The sequence below is a fragment of the Pseudopipra pipra genome, chromosome 16, assembly GCF_036250125.1.
Source record: "Pseudopipra pipra isolate bDixPip1 chromosome 16, bDixPip1.hap1, whole genome shotgun sequence".
Lineage (NCBI taxonomy): Eukaryota > Metazoa > Chordata > Aves > Passeriformes > Pipridae > Pseudopipra > Pseudopipra pipra.
The window spans coordinates 15,614,395-15,635,862 of record NC_087564.1 but is presented as its reverse complement, the minus strand read 5'-3'; the positions used below and the strand labels follow the sequence as shown (position 1 = coordinate 15,635,862).

The 21,468-nt window shown below is 53.7% G+C and overlaps 2 protein-coding genes across 10 annotated transcripts in view; one reads left to right on the top strand and one right to left on the bottom strand.

The window, feature by feature from the left end:
- The window catches only part of PKD1 (polycystin 1, transient receptor potential channel interacting), an 83,443-nt gene extending 73,176 nt beyond the window's left edge, over positions 1-10,267 (top strand). For all 3 annotated transcript variants that reach the window (XM_064673408.1, XM_064673407.1, XM_064673406.1), the window contains 9 exons: positions 524-663; positions 1,627-1,754; positions 2,525-2,684; positions 3,374-3,499; positions 3,657-3,831; positions 4,455-4,742; positions 5,170-5,304; positions 5,576-5,890; positions 6,175-10,267. In XM_064673408.1, coding sequence (XP_064529478.1) covers positions 524-663; positions 1,627-1,754; positions 2,525-2,684; positions 3,374-3,499; positions 3,657-3,831; positions 4,455-4,742; positions 5,170-5,304; positions 5,576-5,890; positions 6,175-6,771 — 2,064 coding nt within the window. In that variant the 3' untranslated portion in view covers positions 6,772-10,267. The remainder of the gene's footprint in view (positions 1-523; positions 664-1,626; positions 1,755-2,524; positions 2,685-3,373; positions 3,500-3,656; positions 3,832-4,454; positions 4,743-5,169; positions 5,305-5,575; positions 5,891-6,174) is intronic.
- Positions 10,268-10,756: 489 nt separating this feature from the next.
- Positions 10,757-21,468, bottom strand: part of TSC2 (TSC complex subunit 2) — a 33,210-nt gene continuing 22,498 nt past the window's right edge. For 4 of the 7 annotated variants that reach the window (XM_064673411.1, XM_064673416.1, XM_064673410.1 and 1 more), the window contains 11 exons: positions 20,441-20,509; positions 18,185-18,345; positions 17,167-17,654; positions 16,319-16,394; positions 15,290-15,376; positions 14,421-14,607; positions 13,499-13,638; positions 13,244-13,322; positions 12,611-12,702; positions 12,256-12,354; positions 10,757-12,166 (listed from right to left, as the gene is read on the bottom strand). In XM_064673411.1, the coding sequence (XP_064529481.1) occupies positions 11,999-12,166; positions 12,256-12,354; positions 12,611-12,702; positions 13,244-13,322; positions 13,499-13,638; positions 14,421-14,607; positions 15,290-15,376; positions 16,319-16,394; positions 17,167-17,654; positions 18,185-18,345; positions 20,441-20,509 (1,646 nt within the window). In that variant the 3' untranslated portion in view covers positions 10,757-11,998. The remainder of the gene's footprint in view (positions 12,167-12,255; positions 12,355-12,610; positions 12,703-13,243; positions 13,323-13,498; positions 13,639-14,420; positions 14,608-15,289; positions 15,377-16,318; positions 16,395-17,166; positions 17,655-18,184; positions 18,346-20,440; positions 20,510-21,468) is intronic. The other 3 variants (XM_064673412.1, XM_064673413.1, XM_064673415.1) reach the window with 1 other exon arrangement.

Sequence of the window (21,468 nt, the reverse complement as noted above, 5' to 3'; positions counted from 1 at the left end):
GGAGCTCTGAGGGGGCTGGAAAGCAGAACCATGAGGGGTTGATTTGGAGCAGCTGGTGTTTGGCTCCATAACTCGGGTGTTTGAGGTTAGGGCAAGGTTTGAGTGTGGAGCAGACACCGACTTGCACGGGAAAATCCATTAGTTGAGTCTTTTGAAATGCAGCTTCCTGTCCGGGAGCAGAAATTTCAGCCTTTATAGTTCATTCTGTACTGATCCTCCACTTGTCCTGGGAATACACAGCTGCTTTGATGGAATCAGGTTATTTTTAACTGAGTGGTTCCCCTTTAAAGATGGAACTCCCCATAACTACTGGATAAGCTGAACTGACAGCGTATTGGAGCCCTTTCAACAAAGGATCTTGTTATGAGCCTGTGATCTGGGTTTCATTTTAAGCTGCTCCCCATATGAAAGAACAGCCTGCTCAAGGTCCTGATCCTGCTGCACAGCAGTGGAAGGCACTGCTCTGCTGCAGGATTGGGATCCAGCTCCTCCATGCAATCCCTTTCTACTCTCTTTTTCCCAGAATTTCCTCATCTACATGATGTTCTTGCTGGTGATCCTGCTTACCAACTACGGGGACACGTCCCGCACCAGCCGGGCCTTCCTCCTGCAGAGCTCCATCAAGCAGCAGCTGGGCAGCAACGAATTCCTCCTCATCAAGAGGTACCTGCCCAGGCCCTGGGATGGGGGATGAGGTGGTGATGTGCGTCAGGGAAGCTGGATGTGGGGCTCATGCTCCACAGTCTCTCCCATAAAAGGTTCCCGACTCCACTGGGAGCGCTGGTGTGGAGCTGGGACTCGCACACGAGCCTGGCTTGGCAGTGAGCAGGTCCCGTTTGTGCCTGTGGTTCTTCTCTCTTGGAGAGCAGAGGGTTCTCTGGAGGTGGAGAGGTTTAATTTCTCTGTGGGAAGGGGCTGTGTGAGTTACTGACATTGAACTTACTGGAGCTGTTCTAAAGGAAACAAGTTTCTCTATCTCTAAAATTTACAACCGTAAGGTTTAACCATGAACAGGGTCATGAGAACCAGAAATGACACCTCGTAGAGTCCTGCCCTTCCTTGCTCTGCACTTTTGGTTTAACTGGGTGAAATTTTCCCAGCTGAGTTTTCACACCACCAGGAATTCCACAAGTCCAGCCTGACCCTGGAACACTGCCTGGGGTTGAGGGTGTCTCCTCCAGAGCCCTTGGTTCTGTGCACATCAGCATGGCTTGGCTGAACCAAAGTCACTGGAGCTTTGATTTCACCACAGTGTGGATCAGGAGTTATTCCAGTGAGTTTGGTAGAGTTTTTGGGGTGAAAGTGGTGTAAAGGGGGATAATCTGGTCCTAAATAGCATGTCTTTCCCACTGCACTGCCACATATCCCCTGCTCTGATTCTCATCCAGGTGCCAAGTGCATTCAGTTACTTTTAGGTCATGTCAAATAATCCCTTTTCTGACCTCATCCCAGCCCCTGGAATGGGTGGGAATGTGCCTGCTGGCTGGGAGGAGAGCAGCCAGGTTTGCTCTGCGGTGCTCAGTGCCTCATCCAGGTGACACCCCCAGGATGGATGGGACACGCAGAGCTGGCCTGGCAGAGCTACCCCAGGGCTCTGCCTCCCTCCCACACCGTGTCCCCTCGCAGGTCGGATCAGTTCTGGCTCTGGATGTCGCGGGTGTTCCTCCCGTACCTGCACAACAACGGGTCGGGCCAGGAGAGCCACAGCACCACGCTGGGCACGGCCCGGCTGCGCCAGCTCCGCCTGCAGGAGGGTACGTGGGCAGGGAGCTCTGCTCCACAGCGGGGTGGGGACGGTCCTGGAGGGACCAGATGGGCAGGTCTGGGTGCAGCTGGGGCTGAGGGAAGGCAGCAGAGGTTACACAGCGAGGTTTTGGTTTGTGGTTTGTGCTTCAGTGAGTCCCCGGTTCTGCTCTGCAGAGATGAACTGGGGCAGCTGGTCATGGAATCCTGGAATGGTTTGGGTTGGGAGAGACCTTAAACATCATTCAGTTCCAACCCCTGCCATGGGCAGGGACATCTCCCACTATCCCAGATTGCTCCAAGCCCCATCCAACTTGGCCTTGGACACTTGCAGGGATGGGGCAGCCACAGCTTCTCTGGGCAACTTGTGCCAGGGCCTCCCCACCCTCCCAGGGAAGAATTTCTCCCCAGTATCCCATCTAACCCAGGTAGTTTAAAGCCAGTGGTGTATTCATAGTTACCCCAAGGCTGATTGGGATGCCTGTGCTCTCCACTCGTACCTAACAAATCCACTCTGAGCTGGCGGTGTGGATATATTACGACTCCTACATTTTCCTTATTAATATCCCTTCTTTTCTTAATCTCTAACTTCTGCATGCTCCCTTCCCCTCACCCTGGTGAAATCATGAAGAGAAAGGTTGGTTTGATGTCTGGAGGGGTGGCTGAGGTGTGGAGGTGGAGGGGTTTGGGAGGAAGGGCGATGCTGGGGCTGTGAGCTCAGCTGTGCCCCAGCACTGGCTGTGCTGGACTGCCTGGGGGTGACAGTGTGGTCTCATTCCAGCCGAGTGCCATGCCCAGGACATCCTGCCCGGCGTGGGCAGGGCCCAGAGGAGCTGCACTGACCAGCACAGCTTTGCCACCGCTGACTATGGCACAGGCTGGGAGAGGGCAGCGGGGAATGTGACGGCAGCGTGGGCCCACTCCCCACCTGACCTGGCAGGGTAAGGGGCTGCCCAGCCCGCTCCCACCCCCTGCTCCATCCCCTGTCCTGCAGAGATGGGACAGCTGGTCCTTGCAGACCTTTACAAGGTCTTTACCGTGGGTTTTGTGCCATGGGTGGTTCCCAGCCCTCCCCTCAGCGAGGCCAACTCCAGCTCCTGAGCCTGGCAAAGGGCAAACAGACACAAACACCAAAGGGCTTCCCTGGGCACACCCACACTGGCAGTGGGAGTGGTGGGGGGCACCCAACTTCCCTGGGGACGTGCATGTCACCCCAAACTGTCTGAACAGCAGCGTTGTGCTGCTCTGGGGTACCCAGGGGCAGAGGGTTCAACTCTCCACCTTCCAGGGCAGAGACAGGGAGGGTAACCCAGCACCCACACAGCAGCACTACATGTCTGTTCAAGGGGGTGATAGGAGGTTGTCCTGCACACCAGACATAAATCACTGTTGGTTTCTGCTCTAGTTTGACCCTGGAGGCATCTTCATGGGCCACCACAGGGCCTGGGGCTGTCCTGAGGTTGGGAACACTGAGGTGGATCAATGCACTCCTATGATTTGTCTTGTGAAATAAATGCTGAGGCAGCTCTTGAGGGGCAGGATCTGCATCTGCACACATGCTCTTGGCCTGCCACAAAGGAGAGCAGCCAGTGCCCTTCAGCCTCACGCCGTGGCTCCTCTTCCTCTGCAGGATCTGGTACTGGGGTTACCTCTCCTTCTACGACAGCAGCGGGTACGTGCAGGAGCTGGGCCCTTCACTGGAGGAGAGCCAGGCCCAGCTGGACTTCCTGCAGCAGCACACGTGGATCGACAACATGTGAGTGTGGCAGGGGCAGAGGATGTGTCCTGCTGTCAGCCAGGGTTTTCAGGGATTCTGCTGGAGCGTCACAGGGAACAGGATCAATGATCCCACCCAGCAGTGGCCCTGGAGCTGGTGTTGTCCCAGTCCCTGAGCTGCTCCTCTCGCCCCGCAGGAGCCGGGCAGTGTTTGTGGAGCTGCTGCAGTACAACCCCAGCGTGGACCTGCACGTGGCCATCACCCTGCGCCTGGAATTCCCGGGATCCAGCCAGGCCATCGCCGCCCTCACCATCAGCCCCTTCCCGCTGCTGCGGCTCAGCGGGGGGGTCACACTGCAGCTGCTCATGATGGTCAGTGTGGTACCTCCCCCTGCACCCCTCTGCCCTTGGGGTCACTGCAGGGGCGGCTCTGGGGACCCTCACCCAGGCTGGTCACGGTGCACTCAAGCTCCCCTGCCTGAATCCACTTGTTCCCTTGCCTGTCACCACTCTGCTTCCAGGCCTGGGTAGCACACAGGGAACAGCCCTGGCACTGCTGAGGGGAAAGAGGTTCCTCCTCCTCTCAGTCTTGTCTCAGTATTTTTACTTCCTTAAGCTCGTGTCTGTCACTGTGGAAACATGAGGGTTTGTTCTGCCCTCAGTGGGGACATCAGCCAGACAAGCCATGTCCCCAGAGACCTTGCCTGGGTTTGGTGTCTGCAGAGACCTCGTCCCCTGAGCACTACCACCCTACTACAGGGGCACTGGGGAGCTTTAGGAGGGAGTGGGGCACTGGGTGAGCAGGGAAGGCAGGGCAGGACACTGCAGGTGCTCCAGGTGGTGGAACTGGGCCTGGTCCGGGGGGCTTTTGCTGTCCTGGGTGTAGCACAGCAGTCAAGCGTTGCCCTCTCCTTCCCTGATAACCTCTTCATTCCTCCTCTCCTGGTGACCTCTCTGTTCCTCCTTCCCTGGTGACCTCCTCGTCCCTCCCCCAGGTCTTCCTCATGATGTTTGTGGTTTACTTCGTGGTGTCGGAGTCGCTGTCCATCAAGAAGGAAGGCAGAGCCTACTTCACCCAGTGGGGCAACTACGGCCAGTGGCTCTTCATCCTGCTCACCATGAGCACTGTGGTGGTTCACCTCAGCCAGGCCACCCTCGCTGACCAGCAGTGGCTCAAGTACCTCAACAACCGCAGGGGCTTCACCAACTTCTACCAGGTGGCCTTTCTCAGCTCCGTGTTCAACAGCCTGGCCGCGTCCCTGCTCTTCCTCCTGACTGTGCAGGTACAGAGCTTGGGGGGGAGCAGCATGTGGGCACTGGGTGCTTCGGTCCTCCCGTGCCAGCCTGTCATCTCTGTGTGGTCCCTGGCAGGGCCAGCAAAGGGCCCCGAAGGAAAACATGCAGGATTGAGGTCCTGATCAGGCACTGGTTGGATGCTGCTGCCACATCAGACCCTGCTGCGGGGCAGAGGGGGTGGCAGTGAGGCCACGTGTGTCTCTGCTGTAGCACTTTGGGTCTCTACAGCATCTGGGCCCCCAATTCCCTTGGCAGATCCAGCCAAGTGTGGCTGATGGGATGAGTTTGTCTGCAGGGAACCTGTGGCCTGGGATGGTCTGTGCTCTGCCAGGGTTTGCGGTTCTCAGACGTGTGTGAGAGACCCTCCCCGTGCTGGAGGGGTCCGTGCTGTAACACCCCCTCTCTGCTCCCCAGGCTGCCCAGCAGCTGCGCTTCGTCAGGCAGTGGTCAGTGTTTGGGAAGACCTTCCAGAAGTCAGCCAAGGAGCTCACAGCTGCAGGGGTGGCCTTTGCCCTCCTCCTCCTGGCCTACGCCCAGCTCGGCTTCCTGGTAACTACCCCTGTCCCCGTTCCCTCACAGGGGGGCTGGTTCTGGTCCTGTCGTCCCTCATCCCTCACCATGGCACGACGTGAGCAAAGCCCACGGGTCCCCTGGGTGGTCCATGCCCACCCTGCCACAGGCAGCTTTGGCCAGGGGCTGTCCCTGTCACAGCTGATTCACAGGCCACCCCTCAGGGCCCACGTAAAAGGGGATATCTTGGCTTAGGGGAACACTTTGCCGCTGATCCCTTCTCGTCACATCTCCAATGTCCCCTTTGCAGCTCTTCTCCTCCTCCACCGAGTCGTTCCGCAGCGTGGGCAGCAGCCTCCTGCTGCTGCTGTCCCTGCTCCGGGGCACCGGGAGCCTCCAGCCCTGCCTGCCCGAGGCCTCGGGCCTCTGCTGCCTGTTCTGCACCAGCTACATCGTCCTGGAGGTGTGGATCGTGCTGAGGCTGCTCACGGTGGTGCTGATCCACAGCTACCGCGAGATGCACTTTGAGCTGTACCGACCTGCCTTCGAGCCCCAGGACTACGAGATGGTGGAGCTGTTTGTGCGCAGGCTCAAGATGTGGATGGGCTTCAGCAAAGCCAAAGAGGTGAGAGCAGCCTGGGGGCTCCATGGAGAAGGGGCCAGGTGGCAAAGAGCAATGTCCACCATCCTTAGCCTTCCTGAGGGCCCCAGGGCTGGGTTAGTGATGGGGCACTGTAGGGACATCGGCTGCCAGTTCTCAGCCCCACAGTTCCATGTGGTTTTAACGGGGATCTCCACAAGGTCCATGGTTTGTCACACAAAGAATAGCTGGGAGCAGCCCCGGGGTGTTTGGAGTGTTCCCACTGAGAGCTCTGAACTAACCCTGCCCTGCTCCCCTGTTCCCTCCAGTTCCGGCACAAGGTGAGGTTCGAAGGGATGGAGCCGCTGCCCTCCCGCGACTCCAGTGACTCCAAGTCCTTCCGGGGCCCCACTCCCAGCGCTGCCTCCGACAGCTCCAGGGCCTCCACGTCCTCCAGCCAGCTGGACGGGCTGAGCCTCGTGCTGAGCACCCGGGACAGCCTGGAAGTGGACGCCGACATCCAGCGCCTCCTTTCCCTCTTCGAGATGCTGCTGGCCCAGTTCGACCGTGTCAACCAGGTGACGGAGGATGTGTCCCGCATCGAGCTGCTCCTGGAGGGCTCCCGGGGCCGCCGCTCCTGGAGGAGGCCCCGCGGCCCCGAGGACGGGCTGGGCAGGGGCTGTGCGGGCGGCTCGGAGCGGGGACCCTCCCCTGAGGTGTCGGACACGGACGTGCAGCCCCCGCGGTCCCCGCGCGGTGCCCAGGCCGTGCCGGGCGGCCGGGGCTCGGTGCCCAGCCGGCTCCTGCGGGCGAGCCGGGGCGTCAGCGCAGTGGCCCCGGGCAAACCCTGCGCTGTGGCCGCGCCGGCCGTCAGGAGGAAGCGGCCCCTCCGTGCCAAGAACAGGGTGCACCCCACGGTCAAGTAACTGTGCATGGGTTATGGGTGCGGGAGCGATGCCCTGGCAGGGCACAGGGAGGGTTTGCCAGGGTGGGCTGTGCCCGCCCTGCAGCCTCGGGAGCTGCCCCGCGGCTGGGCCGGCCGGGGCACACGGGGCGCTCCCTCACGCCGCTGGCACGGCCACCAGCCTTCCCGGACCCCCGGGGGCGTTCCAGTGTTACAGAGCAGGGAGAAGGCCGAGCCTTTCCCCTGGGGCCGGGCAGGTGCAGGAGATCCCCGTTGGAGCGGGGACTGGGGTGGGTGTTAAGTGGCCCCAGCTGCGGGTGGTGATGGGGGTGGGCACTGGGTGAGTGGGGCAAAGCTCAGCCCCTTCCCTGCTGGCTGTGCCGGATGGGAAAGGACAGGAGAGCCCCAGGCCTCAAAGGTTTGAACCAAGTCTTGGATTTTTGTCGACCAGACGCACTGTGGAGGAAAGCAACAGCTTTCGAGAAGGTATTTAACCCACCTTGTTTTTTAAGCATAAATAGATATATAGATAAATGCTATCTACGCCCAGATCAGTTAATTTCCAGTATTGGCTACTTTTATCCTCCAGAAATTGGTACTATTATTTGTATTTAAAGAAATCCAATATTTAAAACAAAGGACATTGCAAGCTCCAGCGAGCCTGGCCAGGCTGGGGGGGACAGGGAGCAGCAGCTCAGCCTGAGGGCTTTGAGACCCTGGGGCTGCTCCAGCCTCCTCCAATTTGGGGTTCCCAAGGTGCTGGTGTCACCGCGGTCCCCACCCGTCCCTGTCCCCCCGCCGTGGCCCCCAGGCACTGCTGGCTGCTTGGCTTCTCTAACCCAAGGAATGTATTGCCCTAAGTATATGTATTTTTTTGGTTTACTTGTTCCTATGTACTGCCCAGCACTTTAAACAAGGCTTTCCTCGGCTACAGTGACACGTGCGAGCTAAGAACGGGATAATATATCACAAAAGCAGTATTTTGTTTGTTTAAATCATAAACTGAAATGGGCAGTGAGGAGGTGAGCGCAGCCCCTGCTCAGGCAGCACCTTCCCTACAGCACAAAGGAGCTCCTGAGGGAGGTTTTTCGGGGTCCCTGCAGCCCTGCCCCCCGGGACTGGCCGTGTGCTGGGCTACAGCTGCTGGGCTACAGCTGGGCTGTGCCACGGGGCACCCCCAGCTCACAGCACGGGGGTGCAGAGCAGGGCCTGGGCCCCCCCCGGGGTCTGCGTTCCCCTCCTCAGCCCCATTTCACCTTATGGCTATTGTAAGTAATTTATATGGGGTGTGTTTGGTTTTTAAATGTATATATTTTTGTATGTTTGCTATATTTTCATAGCATCGGTACCGTGTTTGAAACATGTAGATAGGAGACAGAATACTATTGTCAGAGTTATTTAAAGGATGTATTAAGTGCTTCTTCCTGGGAATGTCCCATGTATATAAGGATTGGGTGTCTGTGTGTGTGTGGTGTGTGTGCTCCCCTGGCTGAGGGTCGGCCAGGCTGGCTCGGGGCAAGGGGGGGAAGCCCCCAGGGGGTTCCTCCGTGTGTTCCAGAACCTGCTCCAGGCTTTGGACAAGCCAGAGGGTGGAGGGGAAGGCTCAGGTGTGCAGTGCTGCAGGGGAGGTGCCTCGGGGTCGGCTGCATTGTGCCTCTGATGCTCCTGGAAGCACCTTCCCATGGCAGGGGAGACCTTTCCAGGCAGAGAGAGGGGTCTCCTATGGCACTTCCATCGCTCCATCACCTGCTGAGCCTCCCCTCCAGCCCCAGCTGTGCTGGATACTTTTTAAGATTTCATTCCATGATCCATGTGCTTCCTTGGCTCCTTGGCCACATCCCGTCTGGGTGGCTGCAGGAGGACCGTGGGTACTCTGTATTGGCTTTAGGACAGGTCTGAGTTACCTTTGGAAAATTCAGCTGCTGTGCAGGACAGATGCTGTGGAAAGGTTGCAGAGGGATTGAGGGCAGGAGAAGAGAAAGAGGATCAGTTAAAGTGAGCTGGTGGTTGGTCAGCGTGGAGGTGTTGGAAGAGCAGATGGCACAGAGAAGTAGAAGTGTAGAGGGGAAATCCAATCCTGGTAACCAGGACACGTTGGTAATGGCAGGAAAGGCAGGTGGGAGATGACAGAGAAGGTCAGAGGGAGGATCCCAGCTCAGGGGTAGGAGGTGCCTGGAGCAGGCAGAACCAGCACTTAGTGGCTGAGCCCAAGGCTGGGGCTAGGCATTGGTCAGCTTTGTGCTCTGTGCTCCAAAAAAAACCCCTGGTTTTCAAGCCAGAGATGTAAAACTGTTGGCCTTGGATTTTTTGTTCCTTTAGCTTCCCAGGCAGCACAGCACCAGGCTCCGCTCTGGCAGATGTCTTATTTGGTGACAATGCCAGTGCAAGCCCCAAATGCCCAAGGCAGTAACAGGAGCAGTGGTGAGGTGTCCCAGGGACCTGGTATGTGTCCCTGCAGCTGATCATGGCACAGGGCTGGAGTCACATCCAGCTCCTAAGCTCCTTGCTCCACTCACAACTGCTCCAGCACAGCCACGTGGGTGTAGATCCAGGATCCAGCCCTGTGGGAATGTTTAGTGATTGAAATGAACCAAATGAACCAAGCAGGTCTTGGAAATCTCTTGAAGAGCTAAAAATTTCAGGTCACGACCCAGAGTTTAGTTCTCAGCTTGAGTATCCTCATTAAAAGAGGTCGGTGGTGAAGTGCAGGAAGGAGAGATGGAGGCAAGAGGGGTGAGCAGGGGGCCCCATCTGCCTGGAGCAGCCCTTCCTAAGCTAAAGGGGAAGCTGTAACAAGGACACTCCCCAAATCCAGCAGGAGTTTTGTTCCCAAGTGCCTGATCCTTACTAAGCTTGCCCTGTGTGTGTGTGTGTGACTTGGTGTGTGTGACTTACCAAGTGCTTCTTCTAATCAAAGAGGAGCAGAAATGGGATCAGACAACTGCCCTCCCTCTGTCCTCCCCTGGAAGAATGGAGAGCAGCTCTGCCCCCCCCCCAGTTGTTTCCTGAAGAGCCCAAGCCCTCTGTGGTGGGCAGCACCCACAGCTTCCAGCACTCACAGTTCTCAGAGCAGCAGTTATTTGTTCAAGCATCCCAGGGTCCCCTCAGCGTCCCAGCTAAGGCACAGCTGCAGCCACAGGGACTCAAGTCAGGAGTTACACCCTCACAGCAATAAACCTGACTTGCAGCCCTCGCCAGTGAATCCCCCTGAATGTATATTTCTGTGTCTGTAGTCACCAAGAGATGGTTTCTTATTTATTGTCGTGAATCTCACAACGCTGCATCAGGATCAAGCTGCTTAAATGAAAAGCAAAACCCCGATCCATTAGTTCCAAGGGAGAGGGAGGGACTTCTCTAAGTGCCTTTTTTGTTTTTTTTTTAAAGAACAGTGATTGTGAACAAAATGCCAGTGGTTCCTGTTGGGTCAGCATTTCACTGCAAACAAAAACGGTGTGTTTTGTAACTGTGGGGATGTTTCTTAAAAACTGACAAGGTCAAATAAACACTGACTGCTACAACCTGGCTTGGGTGGTTTTGTCTCAGTCCCTGCAGCCCCTCATTGAGGGGGAAAGCAGCTCCAGCCAGGGCTGCTTCCCCACCCCATACTCATGCTCTTTGTGTCCAGAATGTTAATTAAGGTCTCCTGCACAACACAAGATGCTTTCTTAAATCCTCCAGCCTCTTAGGGCAGCTCTGGGCTGGCATTAGTGACATCAGCTCCTGATGTCACCTAAAGGAGACTGGGTCAAGGCAGAGTGTGGCTCCAGGGCTCACACAAAGCTGCCCTGGCTCACCTGTGGTGGGCAATGCCCACAGAAAAGCCCCCTCCCCCCTGCAGAGGTTACCTGAAGCTGAACCACAAGGAATATCCCAGTACAGGGGCTGGAACACAGCCAGGAATCCCCCCTGTGTCCAGCACTGGGAGGTGTGGGGAGTGGTTACAGGAACAACACAGATCAGGAAGCTGAAAGGGGGGAGGAGGAAGGATTTACATGATTAGGAAACAGTTGGAACCTTCCCAGGCCAGCAAGAACCACTGACCAGACAAATACTTTATTTCCTTTACGACTCAAACACTCAAACACAACAGACACTTGGTTCCCAAACACCCTGCACAGGCCAGGGGGGCCTTTCTGTCCCCTCCCCTGGTACTTCACAGTCCCATGTGCACATTGCACTTGTCTTCACCTCACTGCTGTCAGCCATTCCCAAATCCAGCTTCCCAGGCAGGGCCAAAGCAGGAGATAAAGTACTCACAGTATAGTCCAGCTTACGTGGTGTCTCCCAGTTGGGTAGTGTAGTGTCTGGTGCCCATCTCACCTCAAGATGGGCTACAGAATCCCATTCCAGCTGTGCACAGCTGGGCTGGAAGGGCCTGAACCTTTGAGGAGTCCCAGGAGAGACTGTCACTGTTAGTGCAACAGGCAAAACTCGGGCAGAGACGATGCCCCAAGACATGACAACAGTCTCCCAAGGGGGTTACAGGTGCATGGAGAAGGCTGGGATACCCCAGCATTCCTGCAACCAGTGGAAGTTCTGCAGATGGACCTGGAAGTCAAGTCTGGCCTTGGGGTGAACACCTGGAGTCAGCCCTGGGGGTCAGACTGTTCATCCCCAGGGATTCCTGGCCCAGCTCTGCCATTCTGGTGCTCCACCTCCCTGTTTGCTGTTACTTCTGGTGGCAAAATAATTTCTGCTGTGAATCTCTCAAAATGCAGAAAAACCCTTGGGAATTTAAGCAGCATTTTGGGCAGGAGAGAACCCAAATTAACTCTTTTCAGAGCTGGTAGCAGAACGAGTCAGAGCCTGGAGAGTTCACGTGCTGGGAGACTCCGGGTCCAGGTAGGAGCTGGGATTCCAGGGTGCTCAAAAATAGCAACTGGATTTTCAGTACTTCATATTTCGTTCCCAGTGAAGTCATCAAAAATCCCACAATTCCTGCACCTTCATGTAAGGATCTGCAGAATATCATCCTTTGTCTGCTTCCCCCAGGAGCCGGTGTGGAAGGAGTCCAAAGGAAGGTTCTGCAGGGAAGTTCCCAACAGAGACAGAAGCCTTGAAATACCTCACACCAAATAAAACCAAACACGGTGGGTTGGTCCTCTCAGAGCTCTGCTGGGAATACAGCGTGTCCTCCTCAGGGAAGGCCGAGGCAGGAACATCCAAACCTGGCAGGGTTCAATGCCAAGTCCACATGCAAGGAGCACATCCAGGCCTCCCAAACCCTGTGTCCACACAGGTGCCAGGATCTACACGAACTCGGTGAAGTCGTCCACGGAGGAGATGAGCCGCTTCCGCTGCCCCGTCTCGTAGGTGGGCGGCGGGTCCTGGGGCGCCTGGGGAGGAGGCTTGCTGGGGGCAGAGGGGTGCAGCTGCAGGGGAAGGCCAGGGCTCTGGTACTGCGTTTCCTCCCGGAGCTGGAAGGCAAAGGAGAGAGGTGGCAGCTGACTTTACCTGCCTCGCTGGCGCTGAGCCGGTGCCAAACCCCCGGAGCGGCCGCGCTCACCCGGTGCCGCAGCCTCTTGATGTGCCGCAGCCTCGCGATCCACTTGGAGGGGTAGGTGTCAGTAGGGTTTGAGCGGCTGTGGTGGACCTGGGAAGCCATCTGATTTGGGAAGGGGAAGAGAGGAGCCACATCAGCATAACCATGACAACAAAATTAACAGAATTTTCAGTGCAGTTTGACAGCAGCCGAAACACAGCTCTGAGTTGCGACTGCTCGTGTGCCGACTCTGACTTCAAGGTCAAGCAGAAAACTTAATTCTTTGCCTTAGTAAGCCCTGCTTCTTTCCTTGGCAGGTGGTGATGGCCCAAGGCACCAGCTGGGAGCCAGGAGGTCTCGGGGAGCTCGGGGTACTCACGTTGGCGTGCAGGGCCATCTGACGGGCCACGAAGGGCAGGTTCTTGTCCGAGATGATCTTGGCAACGCTCGTGTCCACGAGCCCCTCCATGTCTTTCATTTAAAGGAGTAAGAAAAAAAATATTTTCGCACAGTTGAGAACAAGGCAAAGGTTGCCAGTAACTAAATAAGTAATAGAAACCTGAGGAACTGTATCACAGAAGTTCCCACTGAGCTCCACAGCTCCCACTGTAACAGAACTTGTACTGTTAAGAACAGCCTGCTGGGCTCTCACATGAACCGAAACATGAGCCAGAAACACCCACAAGTGCCCCTTTGGTAAGAGGAAACCACCAGCACCAGCACTGTTGAACTCACATGGAGCCATGGCTGGGTCCTGCAGTGCTGGGAGGGACAGCAGAGGCCAAAGCCAGAGGGAGCTGCACCTCCCCTCTCCTCCAGCATTCCCAAGTGGTACAATGGGAAGATACCTCTTATCTTGGGGAAGATACAGGAATAGGACAAACCCAGATGCAACTGGGCAAACTGGTTCCAGAGAGTTTCTCCTGGAAGTTCTCACTTTTGAAACACAAACCCACTGCGCAGTGAAGGCAGTTACTGACCCCCAACACGGGAAAGGCTGAGGGATCCCCACCTTTCCGACACTGCAGCGTCACCAGGTTACAATCATAGTCCAGGGGGGTGATGATCACGTGCACAAAATTGAACTGGCCCTAAGGAGGAAAGAATAAAACAGTCAGAAACATTTCCCTGGCAGCATCGTGGCCTGTGAATGCCATGAACACACACATGAACCCACCAAGGCCAACAACTCACGCTCTCCACGCTGTTTGCTAAGGTACCACACCAGATGGAGATTTACAACACACCCACCAGGAAAACCTTGTACCTTTATTGTTCCCAGTTTAAAGTCCTCTCCTGAATCATTGTAAACGATGGAAACAAAATCATTCCCCAGGTGCCTCTTCTTGTCACAGCGATATTTATCCAGATCCTTGGTGGGCATCAGAGTGGCAATGTGGAAAATAGCTGGAGAGGGAAACAAAAATCCTTAGGGTGGGCTGGGAGAGCAGCAACAGTCACATGCCAGACAAAGCAGTACCAGCACCAAAATAATAAAAATACAAGTTGTGCTCCCTCAATAAGTTTGTCCCTGTGTGTGACAGCTGAATCCAGTCCCACGGGCTGCTCCAACAGTCCCTGGAGCACAGAATGCAAGTGGTCAGTGGGAAGGAGCAGAGCACCGTGGGGAGCAGAACTGGCTTTAAGGAGGAAAGAGTTAAAATAGCTTAAATCAAGACTTGCCCTAACTGAGCACCAGGACCTGCAGCATGGAACTGGACTTGTGATGAGCAGAGCTGTGTGGAAAAATCAGGGAAGTTCACCATGGCCTGTTGGATCACCGCTGATTTCTGCACTGTGGGTGCTGCAGGGTGACACTGCAGTGCAATGAGCAATGGCCACAGCAGTGACACCCCCTGCTCAAAACTGCTCTTCAGAGAAACAGAGCAGAGCTTTGACACCACCTTCAGTGAACAGTCTTCACAGCAGCTCAGGAACAACCAGCTTATTCTGCAAACCTCCACACCAAACCCTACCGACCCTTAGAGAGCAGGACACTTTAAAAGTGCAGTGATTTTTCTTTTCTTAAATAAGGCAGGTCTCTTTAACACACGGCTTGCAGAGATATCAGAAAGAACAAGAGCCCCAGATCACCTTCCCTCCACCACTGGAAAGGAAACTGTGCAGAAGGCAGATCAGTCAAGGTGAGAAGAGACAGACCATCCTTCCAGCTTCTGGAGCCACCTCACCTTGCATGATGTCATCGTGCCAGCAGTAGGTAAACTGGCCATCCTCCCCACACACGTCCAGGCCCCCGAGGTAGATCTTGTCTGGCTGACAGTCTTTGAGCTCAATGAGCTTCCCCAGCCCCGTGAGGAACTCGGTGTAGCGATAGGAGCCGTGCTCGTTGGACAGGATCGCGATCTCGTTGTTGCTCTGGGACACAGGAACGTGGCAGTCACTGAGTGCCGAGGGCACCAAGAGCACCAGTGACCAGGTTATCACCTTCCTAGGATTAGGTCACTGCCCTCCTAGAAGGGCTTCATGTAGGCACTGATTTTTACTGCAAGAAACTAAGGAAAAGCAAGGCCTGCAGGAGCAGGACAAACCCCACAGCTGCAGGGGTGCCCGGCCCTGTGCAGGGGCTGAAGGCCCTGCTCACACTCACCTGGCCCTCCCCAACGTACAGCACTGCAATCCTGTGTGTGTCACACTCACCTGGCCCTCCCCAACATACAGCACTGCAATCCTGTGTGTGTCACACTCACCTGGCCCTCCCCAACATACAGCACTGCAATCTTGTGTGTGTCACACTCACCGGGCCCTCCCCAACGTACAGCACTGCAATCCTGTGTGTGTCACACTCACCTGGCCCTCCCCAACGTACAGCACTGCAATCCTGTGTGTGTCACACTCACCTGGCCCTCCCCAACATACAGCACTGCAATCCTGTGTGTGTCACACTCACCTGGCCCTCCCCAACGTACAGCACTGCAATCCTGTGTGTGTCACACTCACCTGGCCCTCCCCAACGTACAGCACTGCAATCCTGTGTGTGTCACACTCACCTGGCCCTCCCCAACATACAGCACTGCAATCCTGTGTGTGTCACACTCACCTGGCCCTCCCCAACGTACAGCACTGCAATCTTGTGTGTGTCGTACGACGGGATCTGGTCCAGGAGCTGCACCGACCTTTCAAACGTCTGCAACCAAAGCACTGGTCACACCTGAGCAGCCTGGGCCAGGGGAAGGGGTCCCTGCCTGGGGCAGGGCTGGCTCTGGGGGAGCTTTAAGGTCCCTTCCAACCCGAGCCATTCCAGGATTCTGTGATCTTTAAAAAATAACCTCCACACATTCACTGCCTGCGCTAAAACCCCTTCAGGACAGAGCAAGCACAGATTCCTGACCTTCCCTAGTGTTTTCCCTGCTGGATGCTGCCCTGCACGGGCACAGTGCCTGCCAGCCCAGGGACAGGGCAGTGCTCTGTAGCATCTGGCAGCAGCTCTCCTGGGTTTACACTCCAGGTGACACTGATCTGCCCAAGTGCATGGGTTGGGTGCATTTGTCACGACAAATCACATCCTCTCTTCACTTCAGCTCCAGGCGTGGAAAATGGTTCTGTCTCTTGCTCTGAAGAACATTTCTGGCCTCATCACACCTGGGCTCCCTCCTGCCCAACCACCCACACCCAAAGCAAGGGGAATCTGTCAGCAGGAGCCTGTGGGGCTCAGCTCTCCAAAACCCCACTCCAGCACTACTTCTCCAGGAATTTTATGACCAATATCCCATAGGACCACAGAATGCTTCTTGCCCATCCCCAATTACATGGATGGCTGACAGGTCACCTAATGCTCAGTTCTCATCCTACCAGCAAACCCCCAACTCCTCAACTGTCCCTGCCTTCTGTTCAGGATTCTGAAACACCACCAGTAACATCTCCCAGCACCCCAAATCCAATCCAGAGCCATAAAGCAGGAGCCACCAGGATTGGGGCACAGAGAATCTCCCATCTGTGGCACCGCTGGTAGGAAACACCTTTAAATTGCACCACCTGAGCTGGACTTTTGTAATTATCATTTAAAGTCAAAGAAAGTCATGAGGTTAAAAAAGCAACTACGAGAATTTACAAAAAATTCCTTGCCTACCTCATTTGGCAACAAGAGGGGCTTGTTGTTTTCATCACCAAAGAATGGGGAGTGGTACAACTGTAAAAACACAAAGCTAAGGGAGAGAGGGAGGAAAAAGTTCAGTTACCATAAAAATTAGGTCCATTTTGATCTGTTGGATGCAAGAACATTATGTACAGCAGAAAAATAGGAGCAATGAAAATGCTAACAGGGTATTACTCATCTTTCAGACACTTTAGGTGCCTGGGCTACCTGCAGTTTGTAATAGACCCCTGTCAGAAAAACAATGATGTGTCAAACAGCAGCAGCCACACAAATTCCCTGTTCAAAGGCACAGAATGCCCTCCTGCCTCACAGCTCCAGGGGTATTTCTGGGCTATCAGACACATGATTGCACAGACATTTCCATTCTACCTGCCCTCAGTAAGATAAAAATGGTCTCATCATGCAATTTTGGGCAATTACCATTATCTCAAGTTCAGAAAGTAACAATTATAACCCTTCTATTTCTTTTTCTTAGGATTTTACACATTATATTTCTTGAAGTGCAAAACTAGCAATTCATCCTGCTCCCAGCAAAATTAACTCTAGGTGACCTGCAGTTGAGCCACACACCTTAAATTAGCATAGATTAAGAACATGAGGAAGCTATTCATCTACTTCTTTCACCGTTTAGGAGTTGTGTTTCCTAAATCCCAAATCTAATTCAGTAGTGGGCTCAATATTTCTGTATTGGCTCCTTAATAAAGCAGGTAATTAACCTTTTCAATCAGGTACTGCTTTGCAGACCCCGTGACAGCTCCGGACCCAGCAATGACGCAGCAGTTCCGAGCTCCCATTCCGGCACAGAGAGCCCCTCCACCCACCTGGGGTTTATCCCGGGGACTTTCTCAGCGTTGGAAGCTGCTGTCCTGCCCTTGAAGGCGTCTCTCTCGATCCTCTTCCCCCTCCTGGACGGGGCAGAGTCGGAGATGGTGTATCCCCGGGGCCGGTGTCCCGAGGGGGAGCGGGGAGAGGTGGCGGCTCCGGTGCCATCCAAGCCTGAGCCGGTGCCCCTGGAGTCCTCCCCCCTGCCCAGCCAGCTGCCCAGCCCTTCCCCTTCCAGGTTCCCAGACTGGGATTTGGATTTCACTTCCGTGCTCAGCCTCCTCGTCACTTCTCTGCCATTTGCATCCTTGAGGACCTCCTGCAGCGTCTGGAGCTCGGGGGAGGAGCTGGACTTGCTGAGTGGCTGGGATGGCTGGAAGGAGAGTTCCTCCAGCGTCCGGCCGTCCTCTCTCCCGATGGGAATTCCGCCCTCCACCAGGTCTTCCGACTTCATTGATTTGTCTTCTTGGCTGGAGGTGGAGGAGGACTTAAAAAGAGAGAAACAAAGATGAACAGTTTTCATGGAATCACAGAATTCCAGAATGGTTTGGGTTGGAAGGGACCTTAAACCCCATCCCACCCCCTGCCATGGGCAGGGACACCTTCCACTAGCCCAGGTTGCTCCAAGCCCCATCCAACCTGGCCTTGGACACTTGCAGGGATGGGGCAGCCACAGCTTCTCTGGGCAACCTGTGCCAGGGCCTCCCCACCCTCACAGTAACGAAATTCTTCCTTTTCCTGAGAGCCAAAATAAAAGCTGGAAACAGCAATGCTCAAGGCACCCCAACACTTCCAGGGTAAGGTGAGCAGGGAGGTGCCAAGCACAAAGTAACGTGGATCAAGGACCCTGATAAAACAGGTGTTTTCCCCTGCAGTCCCCCAGGCCATCCACACTCTCAGTGATGGCTCCACTCGGATGCCATCGGTGAGTTGTTCCCAGGGTGCCAAGAGGGAAGTCACGGACGACTCTGCCGTGGCTCTCACCCAGGACACGCTGCTCCCCCTGGTTCTCCTTACCCTGCTGTAGGACTCCTGGCCTTTACCAAACCTTTCCTCGCTCAGGACGTGCTCCGAACACGACGTCTCCATGTCCTCACTCTCCGGAGACTCCACTGGGGACTCGGTTTCCTTGAGCTCCATCTCGCCTGCGCTCCCCTCCTCCAGCACCACGGCAGATTCTACGGAGACACAGGGCAGGGCAGCTGAGGTGTGGGGAGGGTCCAGAGGGGCAGGCCCCCATCCTCTCCTCTGAAGTACCAGCCTTTTCCCTAGGGGATCTCAACAGAAGGCCATGTGGAATGAGTGCTCTTTGGTTTCTTGGCATGTCAGACTCGCTCTGGGTTCCCCTTTGGCACGGAATAAATCCCCCTCACAGCAAAGGGCTGCCTCGGGCAAAGGAAGTGCAGTTGTTTCCAATTGTTACTGATGAACGAGGATGGGACAGAATGAGGAAATGGGACCTTGGACATTGGTTACCAGGACAGACAGGAACTACAGAGATGTAGGAAAGCACAAGACTAGTGCTAAAAGTTCACTGAGACGTCAGTTCTGTGCAAGTCTGCAACACAGGGAGTTTTTCTTGTACTGAAACGCAACACTCCTGTGCCTTGAGGCCTGGAAGGAGATAAGAAATTTTCCTAGGAGCCATTTCCTTGCAGTTTGGCGTTTTTCCTGGTATATCTCAGGAGAAGCAAAACAATTCAGCCCTAAACATGTGGAAGGACAGGAGCAGGAGTGACACGGGCACTGCAGCAAAGCTGCACGTGGCACCTGCTCAGACAAACAGGGAATGGAACCACACTGACAAGAAAACTCCTTGGAATCCCTGCCTACATGGAGGATTTAATGTGGGATCTGCTCCAGGCACTGACCACAGGGATGAGTCTGACCAAAGGCTCCTCTTGGCCTTGCTTTTTGTCCTGAGGAAAAGGCTGGAGAACAGGAGGCTTCCCATTATGCACACAAGGGACTGGAAGACCAATCTGAAAGGCCAAGATTTGTTTTCCAAAATAATAACAATAAAAAAACCAAAAATTAGCACACACACACACAAAAAAAAAAAAAAAAAAAGAAAATCAGCAAAATTAAAAAAATACAAAGAAAAATCACTAAAGCAGCTTTTCCTGGATTGATTTCAGCTCGCAGGACCAAAGTTATTTCAAAGAAGCAATTAAGAGTTAGCATTGCACACACAAACCTTCTAAAAAATACAAAACAAACCAAAAGGAACCAAAACAACGTGCTGATCTGGTTAGCTGTCCAAGCCAGAACACACCTGCACATAGCCAGTGCTTCCAAGCTTCCCTCTTACACCTCTGCCAAGATTGCTGGTGCTTTGAAATAATCCAAGCACTAATTATTCTTTAGGTGGGAAGAGAATAACAGGAGCAGAGAGAAGTGCAGAAAAATATTTAACTGCAGCAGCTTTGTGCTGCTTTGAGAGGCCTCTGACAAGACCCACCAGCAGCTCAGAACACCCCAGTGCTCTACAGGGAGTTTTCCAGTGAAGGAAAGAGGCAGAAAGACATTTGAACCCTCTAATTAAAATCACAAAGCACTGCAGGTTATCAAAGCAATGCAGGTGTTGTGCTCATAAGGTGTGTAATTTGATCTCCACTTCATTTAATTACAAAATCAATTTTACTGAAGTGGAGAAAGATTTTACACTGTTATAGAGCCTCTGAAAGGTAGAATTTAGCAGGTTTTCTGCTGATATATTTTTTATTTATAATACTCTTAACCACCATCCATGCTAGTGTCAAATTTTACATATATTTCAAAAATATATATATTTTTCTTTCACATCTTGTTGTGTCCAATTCTGGCAGATTCCTGTGGGCTGAGCAGCCAAGGACTCCATTTCAGGGGAGCTTGTCCTGCAGCACATGCTGCTCTTCTCACAAGTGGGAGCTTTTACACTGAGCAGAACACAAAGCCAATTGTGAACTGAAGCTGAAAATGAAGAATTCAATTAATCAAGGCACCCAGACAGGTCGTTTAACACTCTGCCTCAGGACTCACAAGCCACCCCAGCTAAAACCAAAGTTTCTTTAGGAAATTGTCTGCACTTGCAAATGTTGGATCTGGCTTGGACTTCTTCATGCTAGTCAAGATCCCATTTGTTGAGAGTGATGAGACTGGGGACAGACAGAAGACATGGAAAGGGAAAATGAGGGATGAGGGATACATTTTCTATGAATCAGAGGTGTTCTTCTATGGCAATACTGTTTGTTGGTTTGTTTTTTTTTTTTCCTTAAAGATATATAAATATACCTGCCCAGGATATGCTCCTGTGCAACTTCCCTTGACAACTGGACTGGTACATGGAAGAGAAAGAGGCCACTGCAAAGGGAAATCAAGTGAGCAGCTACATCAAAAGGAAGGAGAGACTATATGAAAATAAAAAATATAAAAAAATTAAAAAGCACAGAGTTCAAAATGTAACCAAGAGCCTATTTTAAAACAAATAAACAAATAAATGAAACAAAGGAAAGAACAAGCTGGGATAAGCTCACTAGATGCCAAAGGGGTATTTAGGGCTACAAGGTCTCAACACAAATAAGGGAGGCATAAACACATCCAACAGTGCAGGCTCCAACTGCTCCCTTTGCAGAACACATTTGGTGAGGTTTAGACACAGAAAATTCCTTCCTGATATCCCAGCACACACAGGAAATCAGGCTGAGCCCCCCTGACCTACACACTCGTGGCACAAGATCATTTTTAAACCCACAGAAGAGCAGCAACACAGGTAAAGACTCACAAAGGTTTAACCTCTGAAGAGGCAGAACAACAGGCACGTGACAGTCTGACAGCAAAACCTCTTCCAGTCATTCCCAGCCAGCTCCTGCAAGTCTACTGGAGACGTTAACAAGGATGTGGCCAAAATGACTCTCTCAGACTGGCACAGGAGTGGCATTCAGGGGGTGCTTTCAGCTCATCACTTAGCTCCTATACACCTCAAATTTGTAGGTTCACAGATAAGTGTTCACAGATAAGAATTTAAATTTTTTTGGTTTTAAGAGATGATAATTTGATTTTTATTCCAATTTTGTGTTTGCACTTTCTGAAATCCTAAAATCATACCCTGCCCTGCTTAAAACAACCCTCAAAACTGGCACTTTTACCAGATTTCCAGACGATCCATCTCCCTGCTCCCCAGCAAAGCCTGGTCTGCTGGTACCACTGCCAGCAGTGCTCAGAGCCTCAGTGTGGGCATCATTGATAAGATAATGAGCAGGGATTACAGAAAGCTTTAAAAGCTGTGGGTCAACACTAATCTCCCAACATTAACAGCTTTT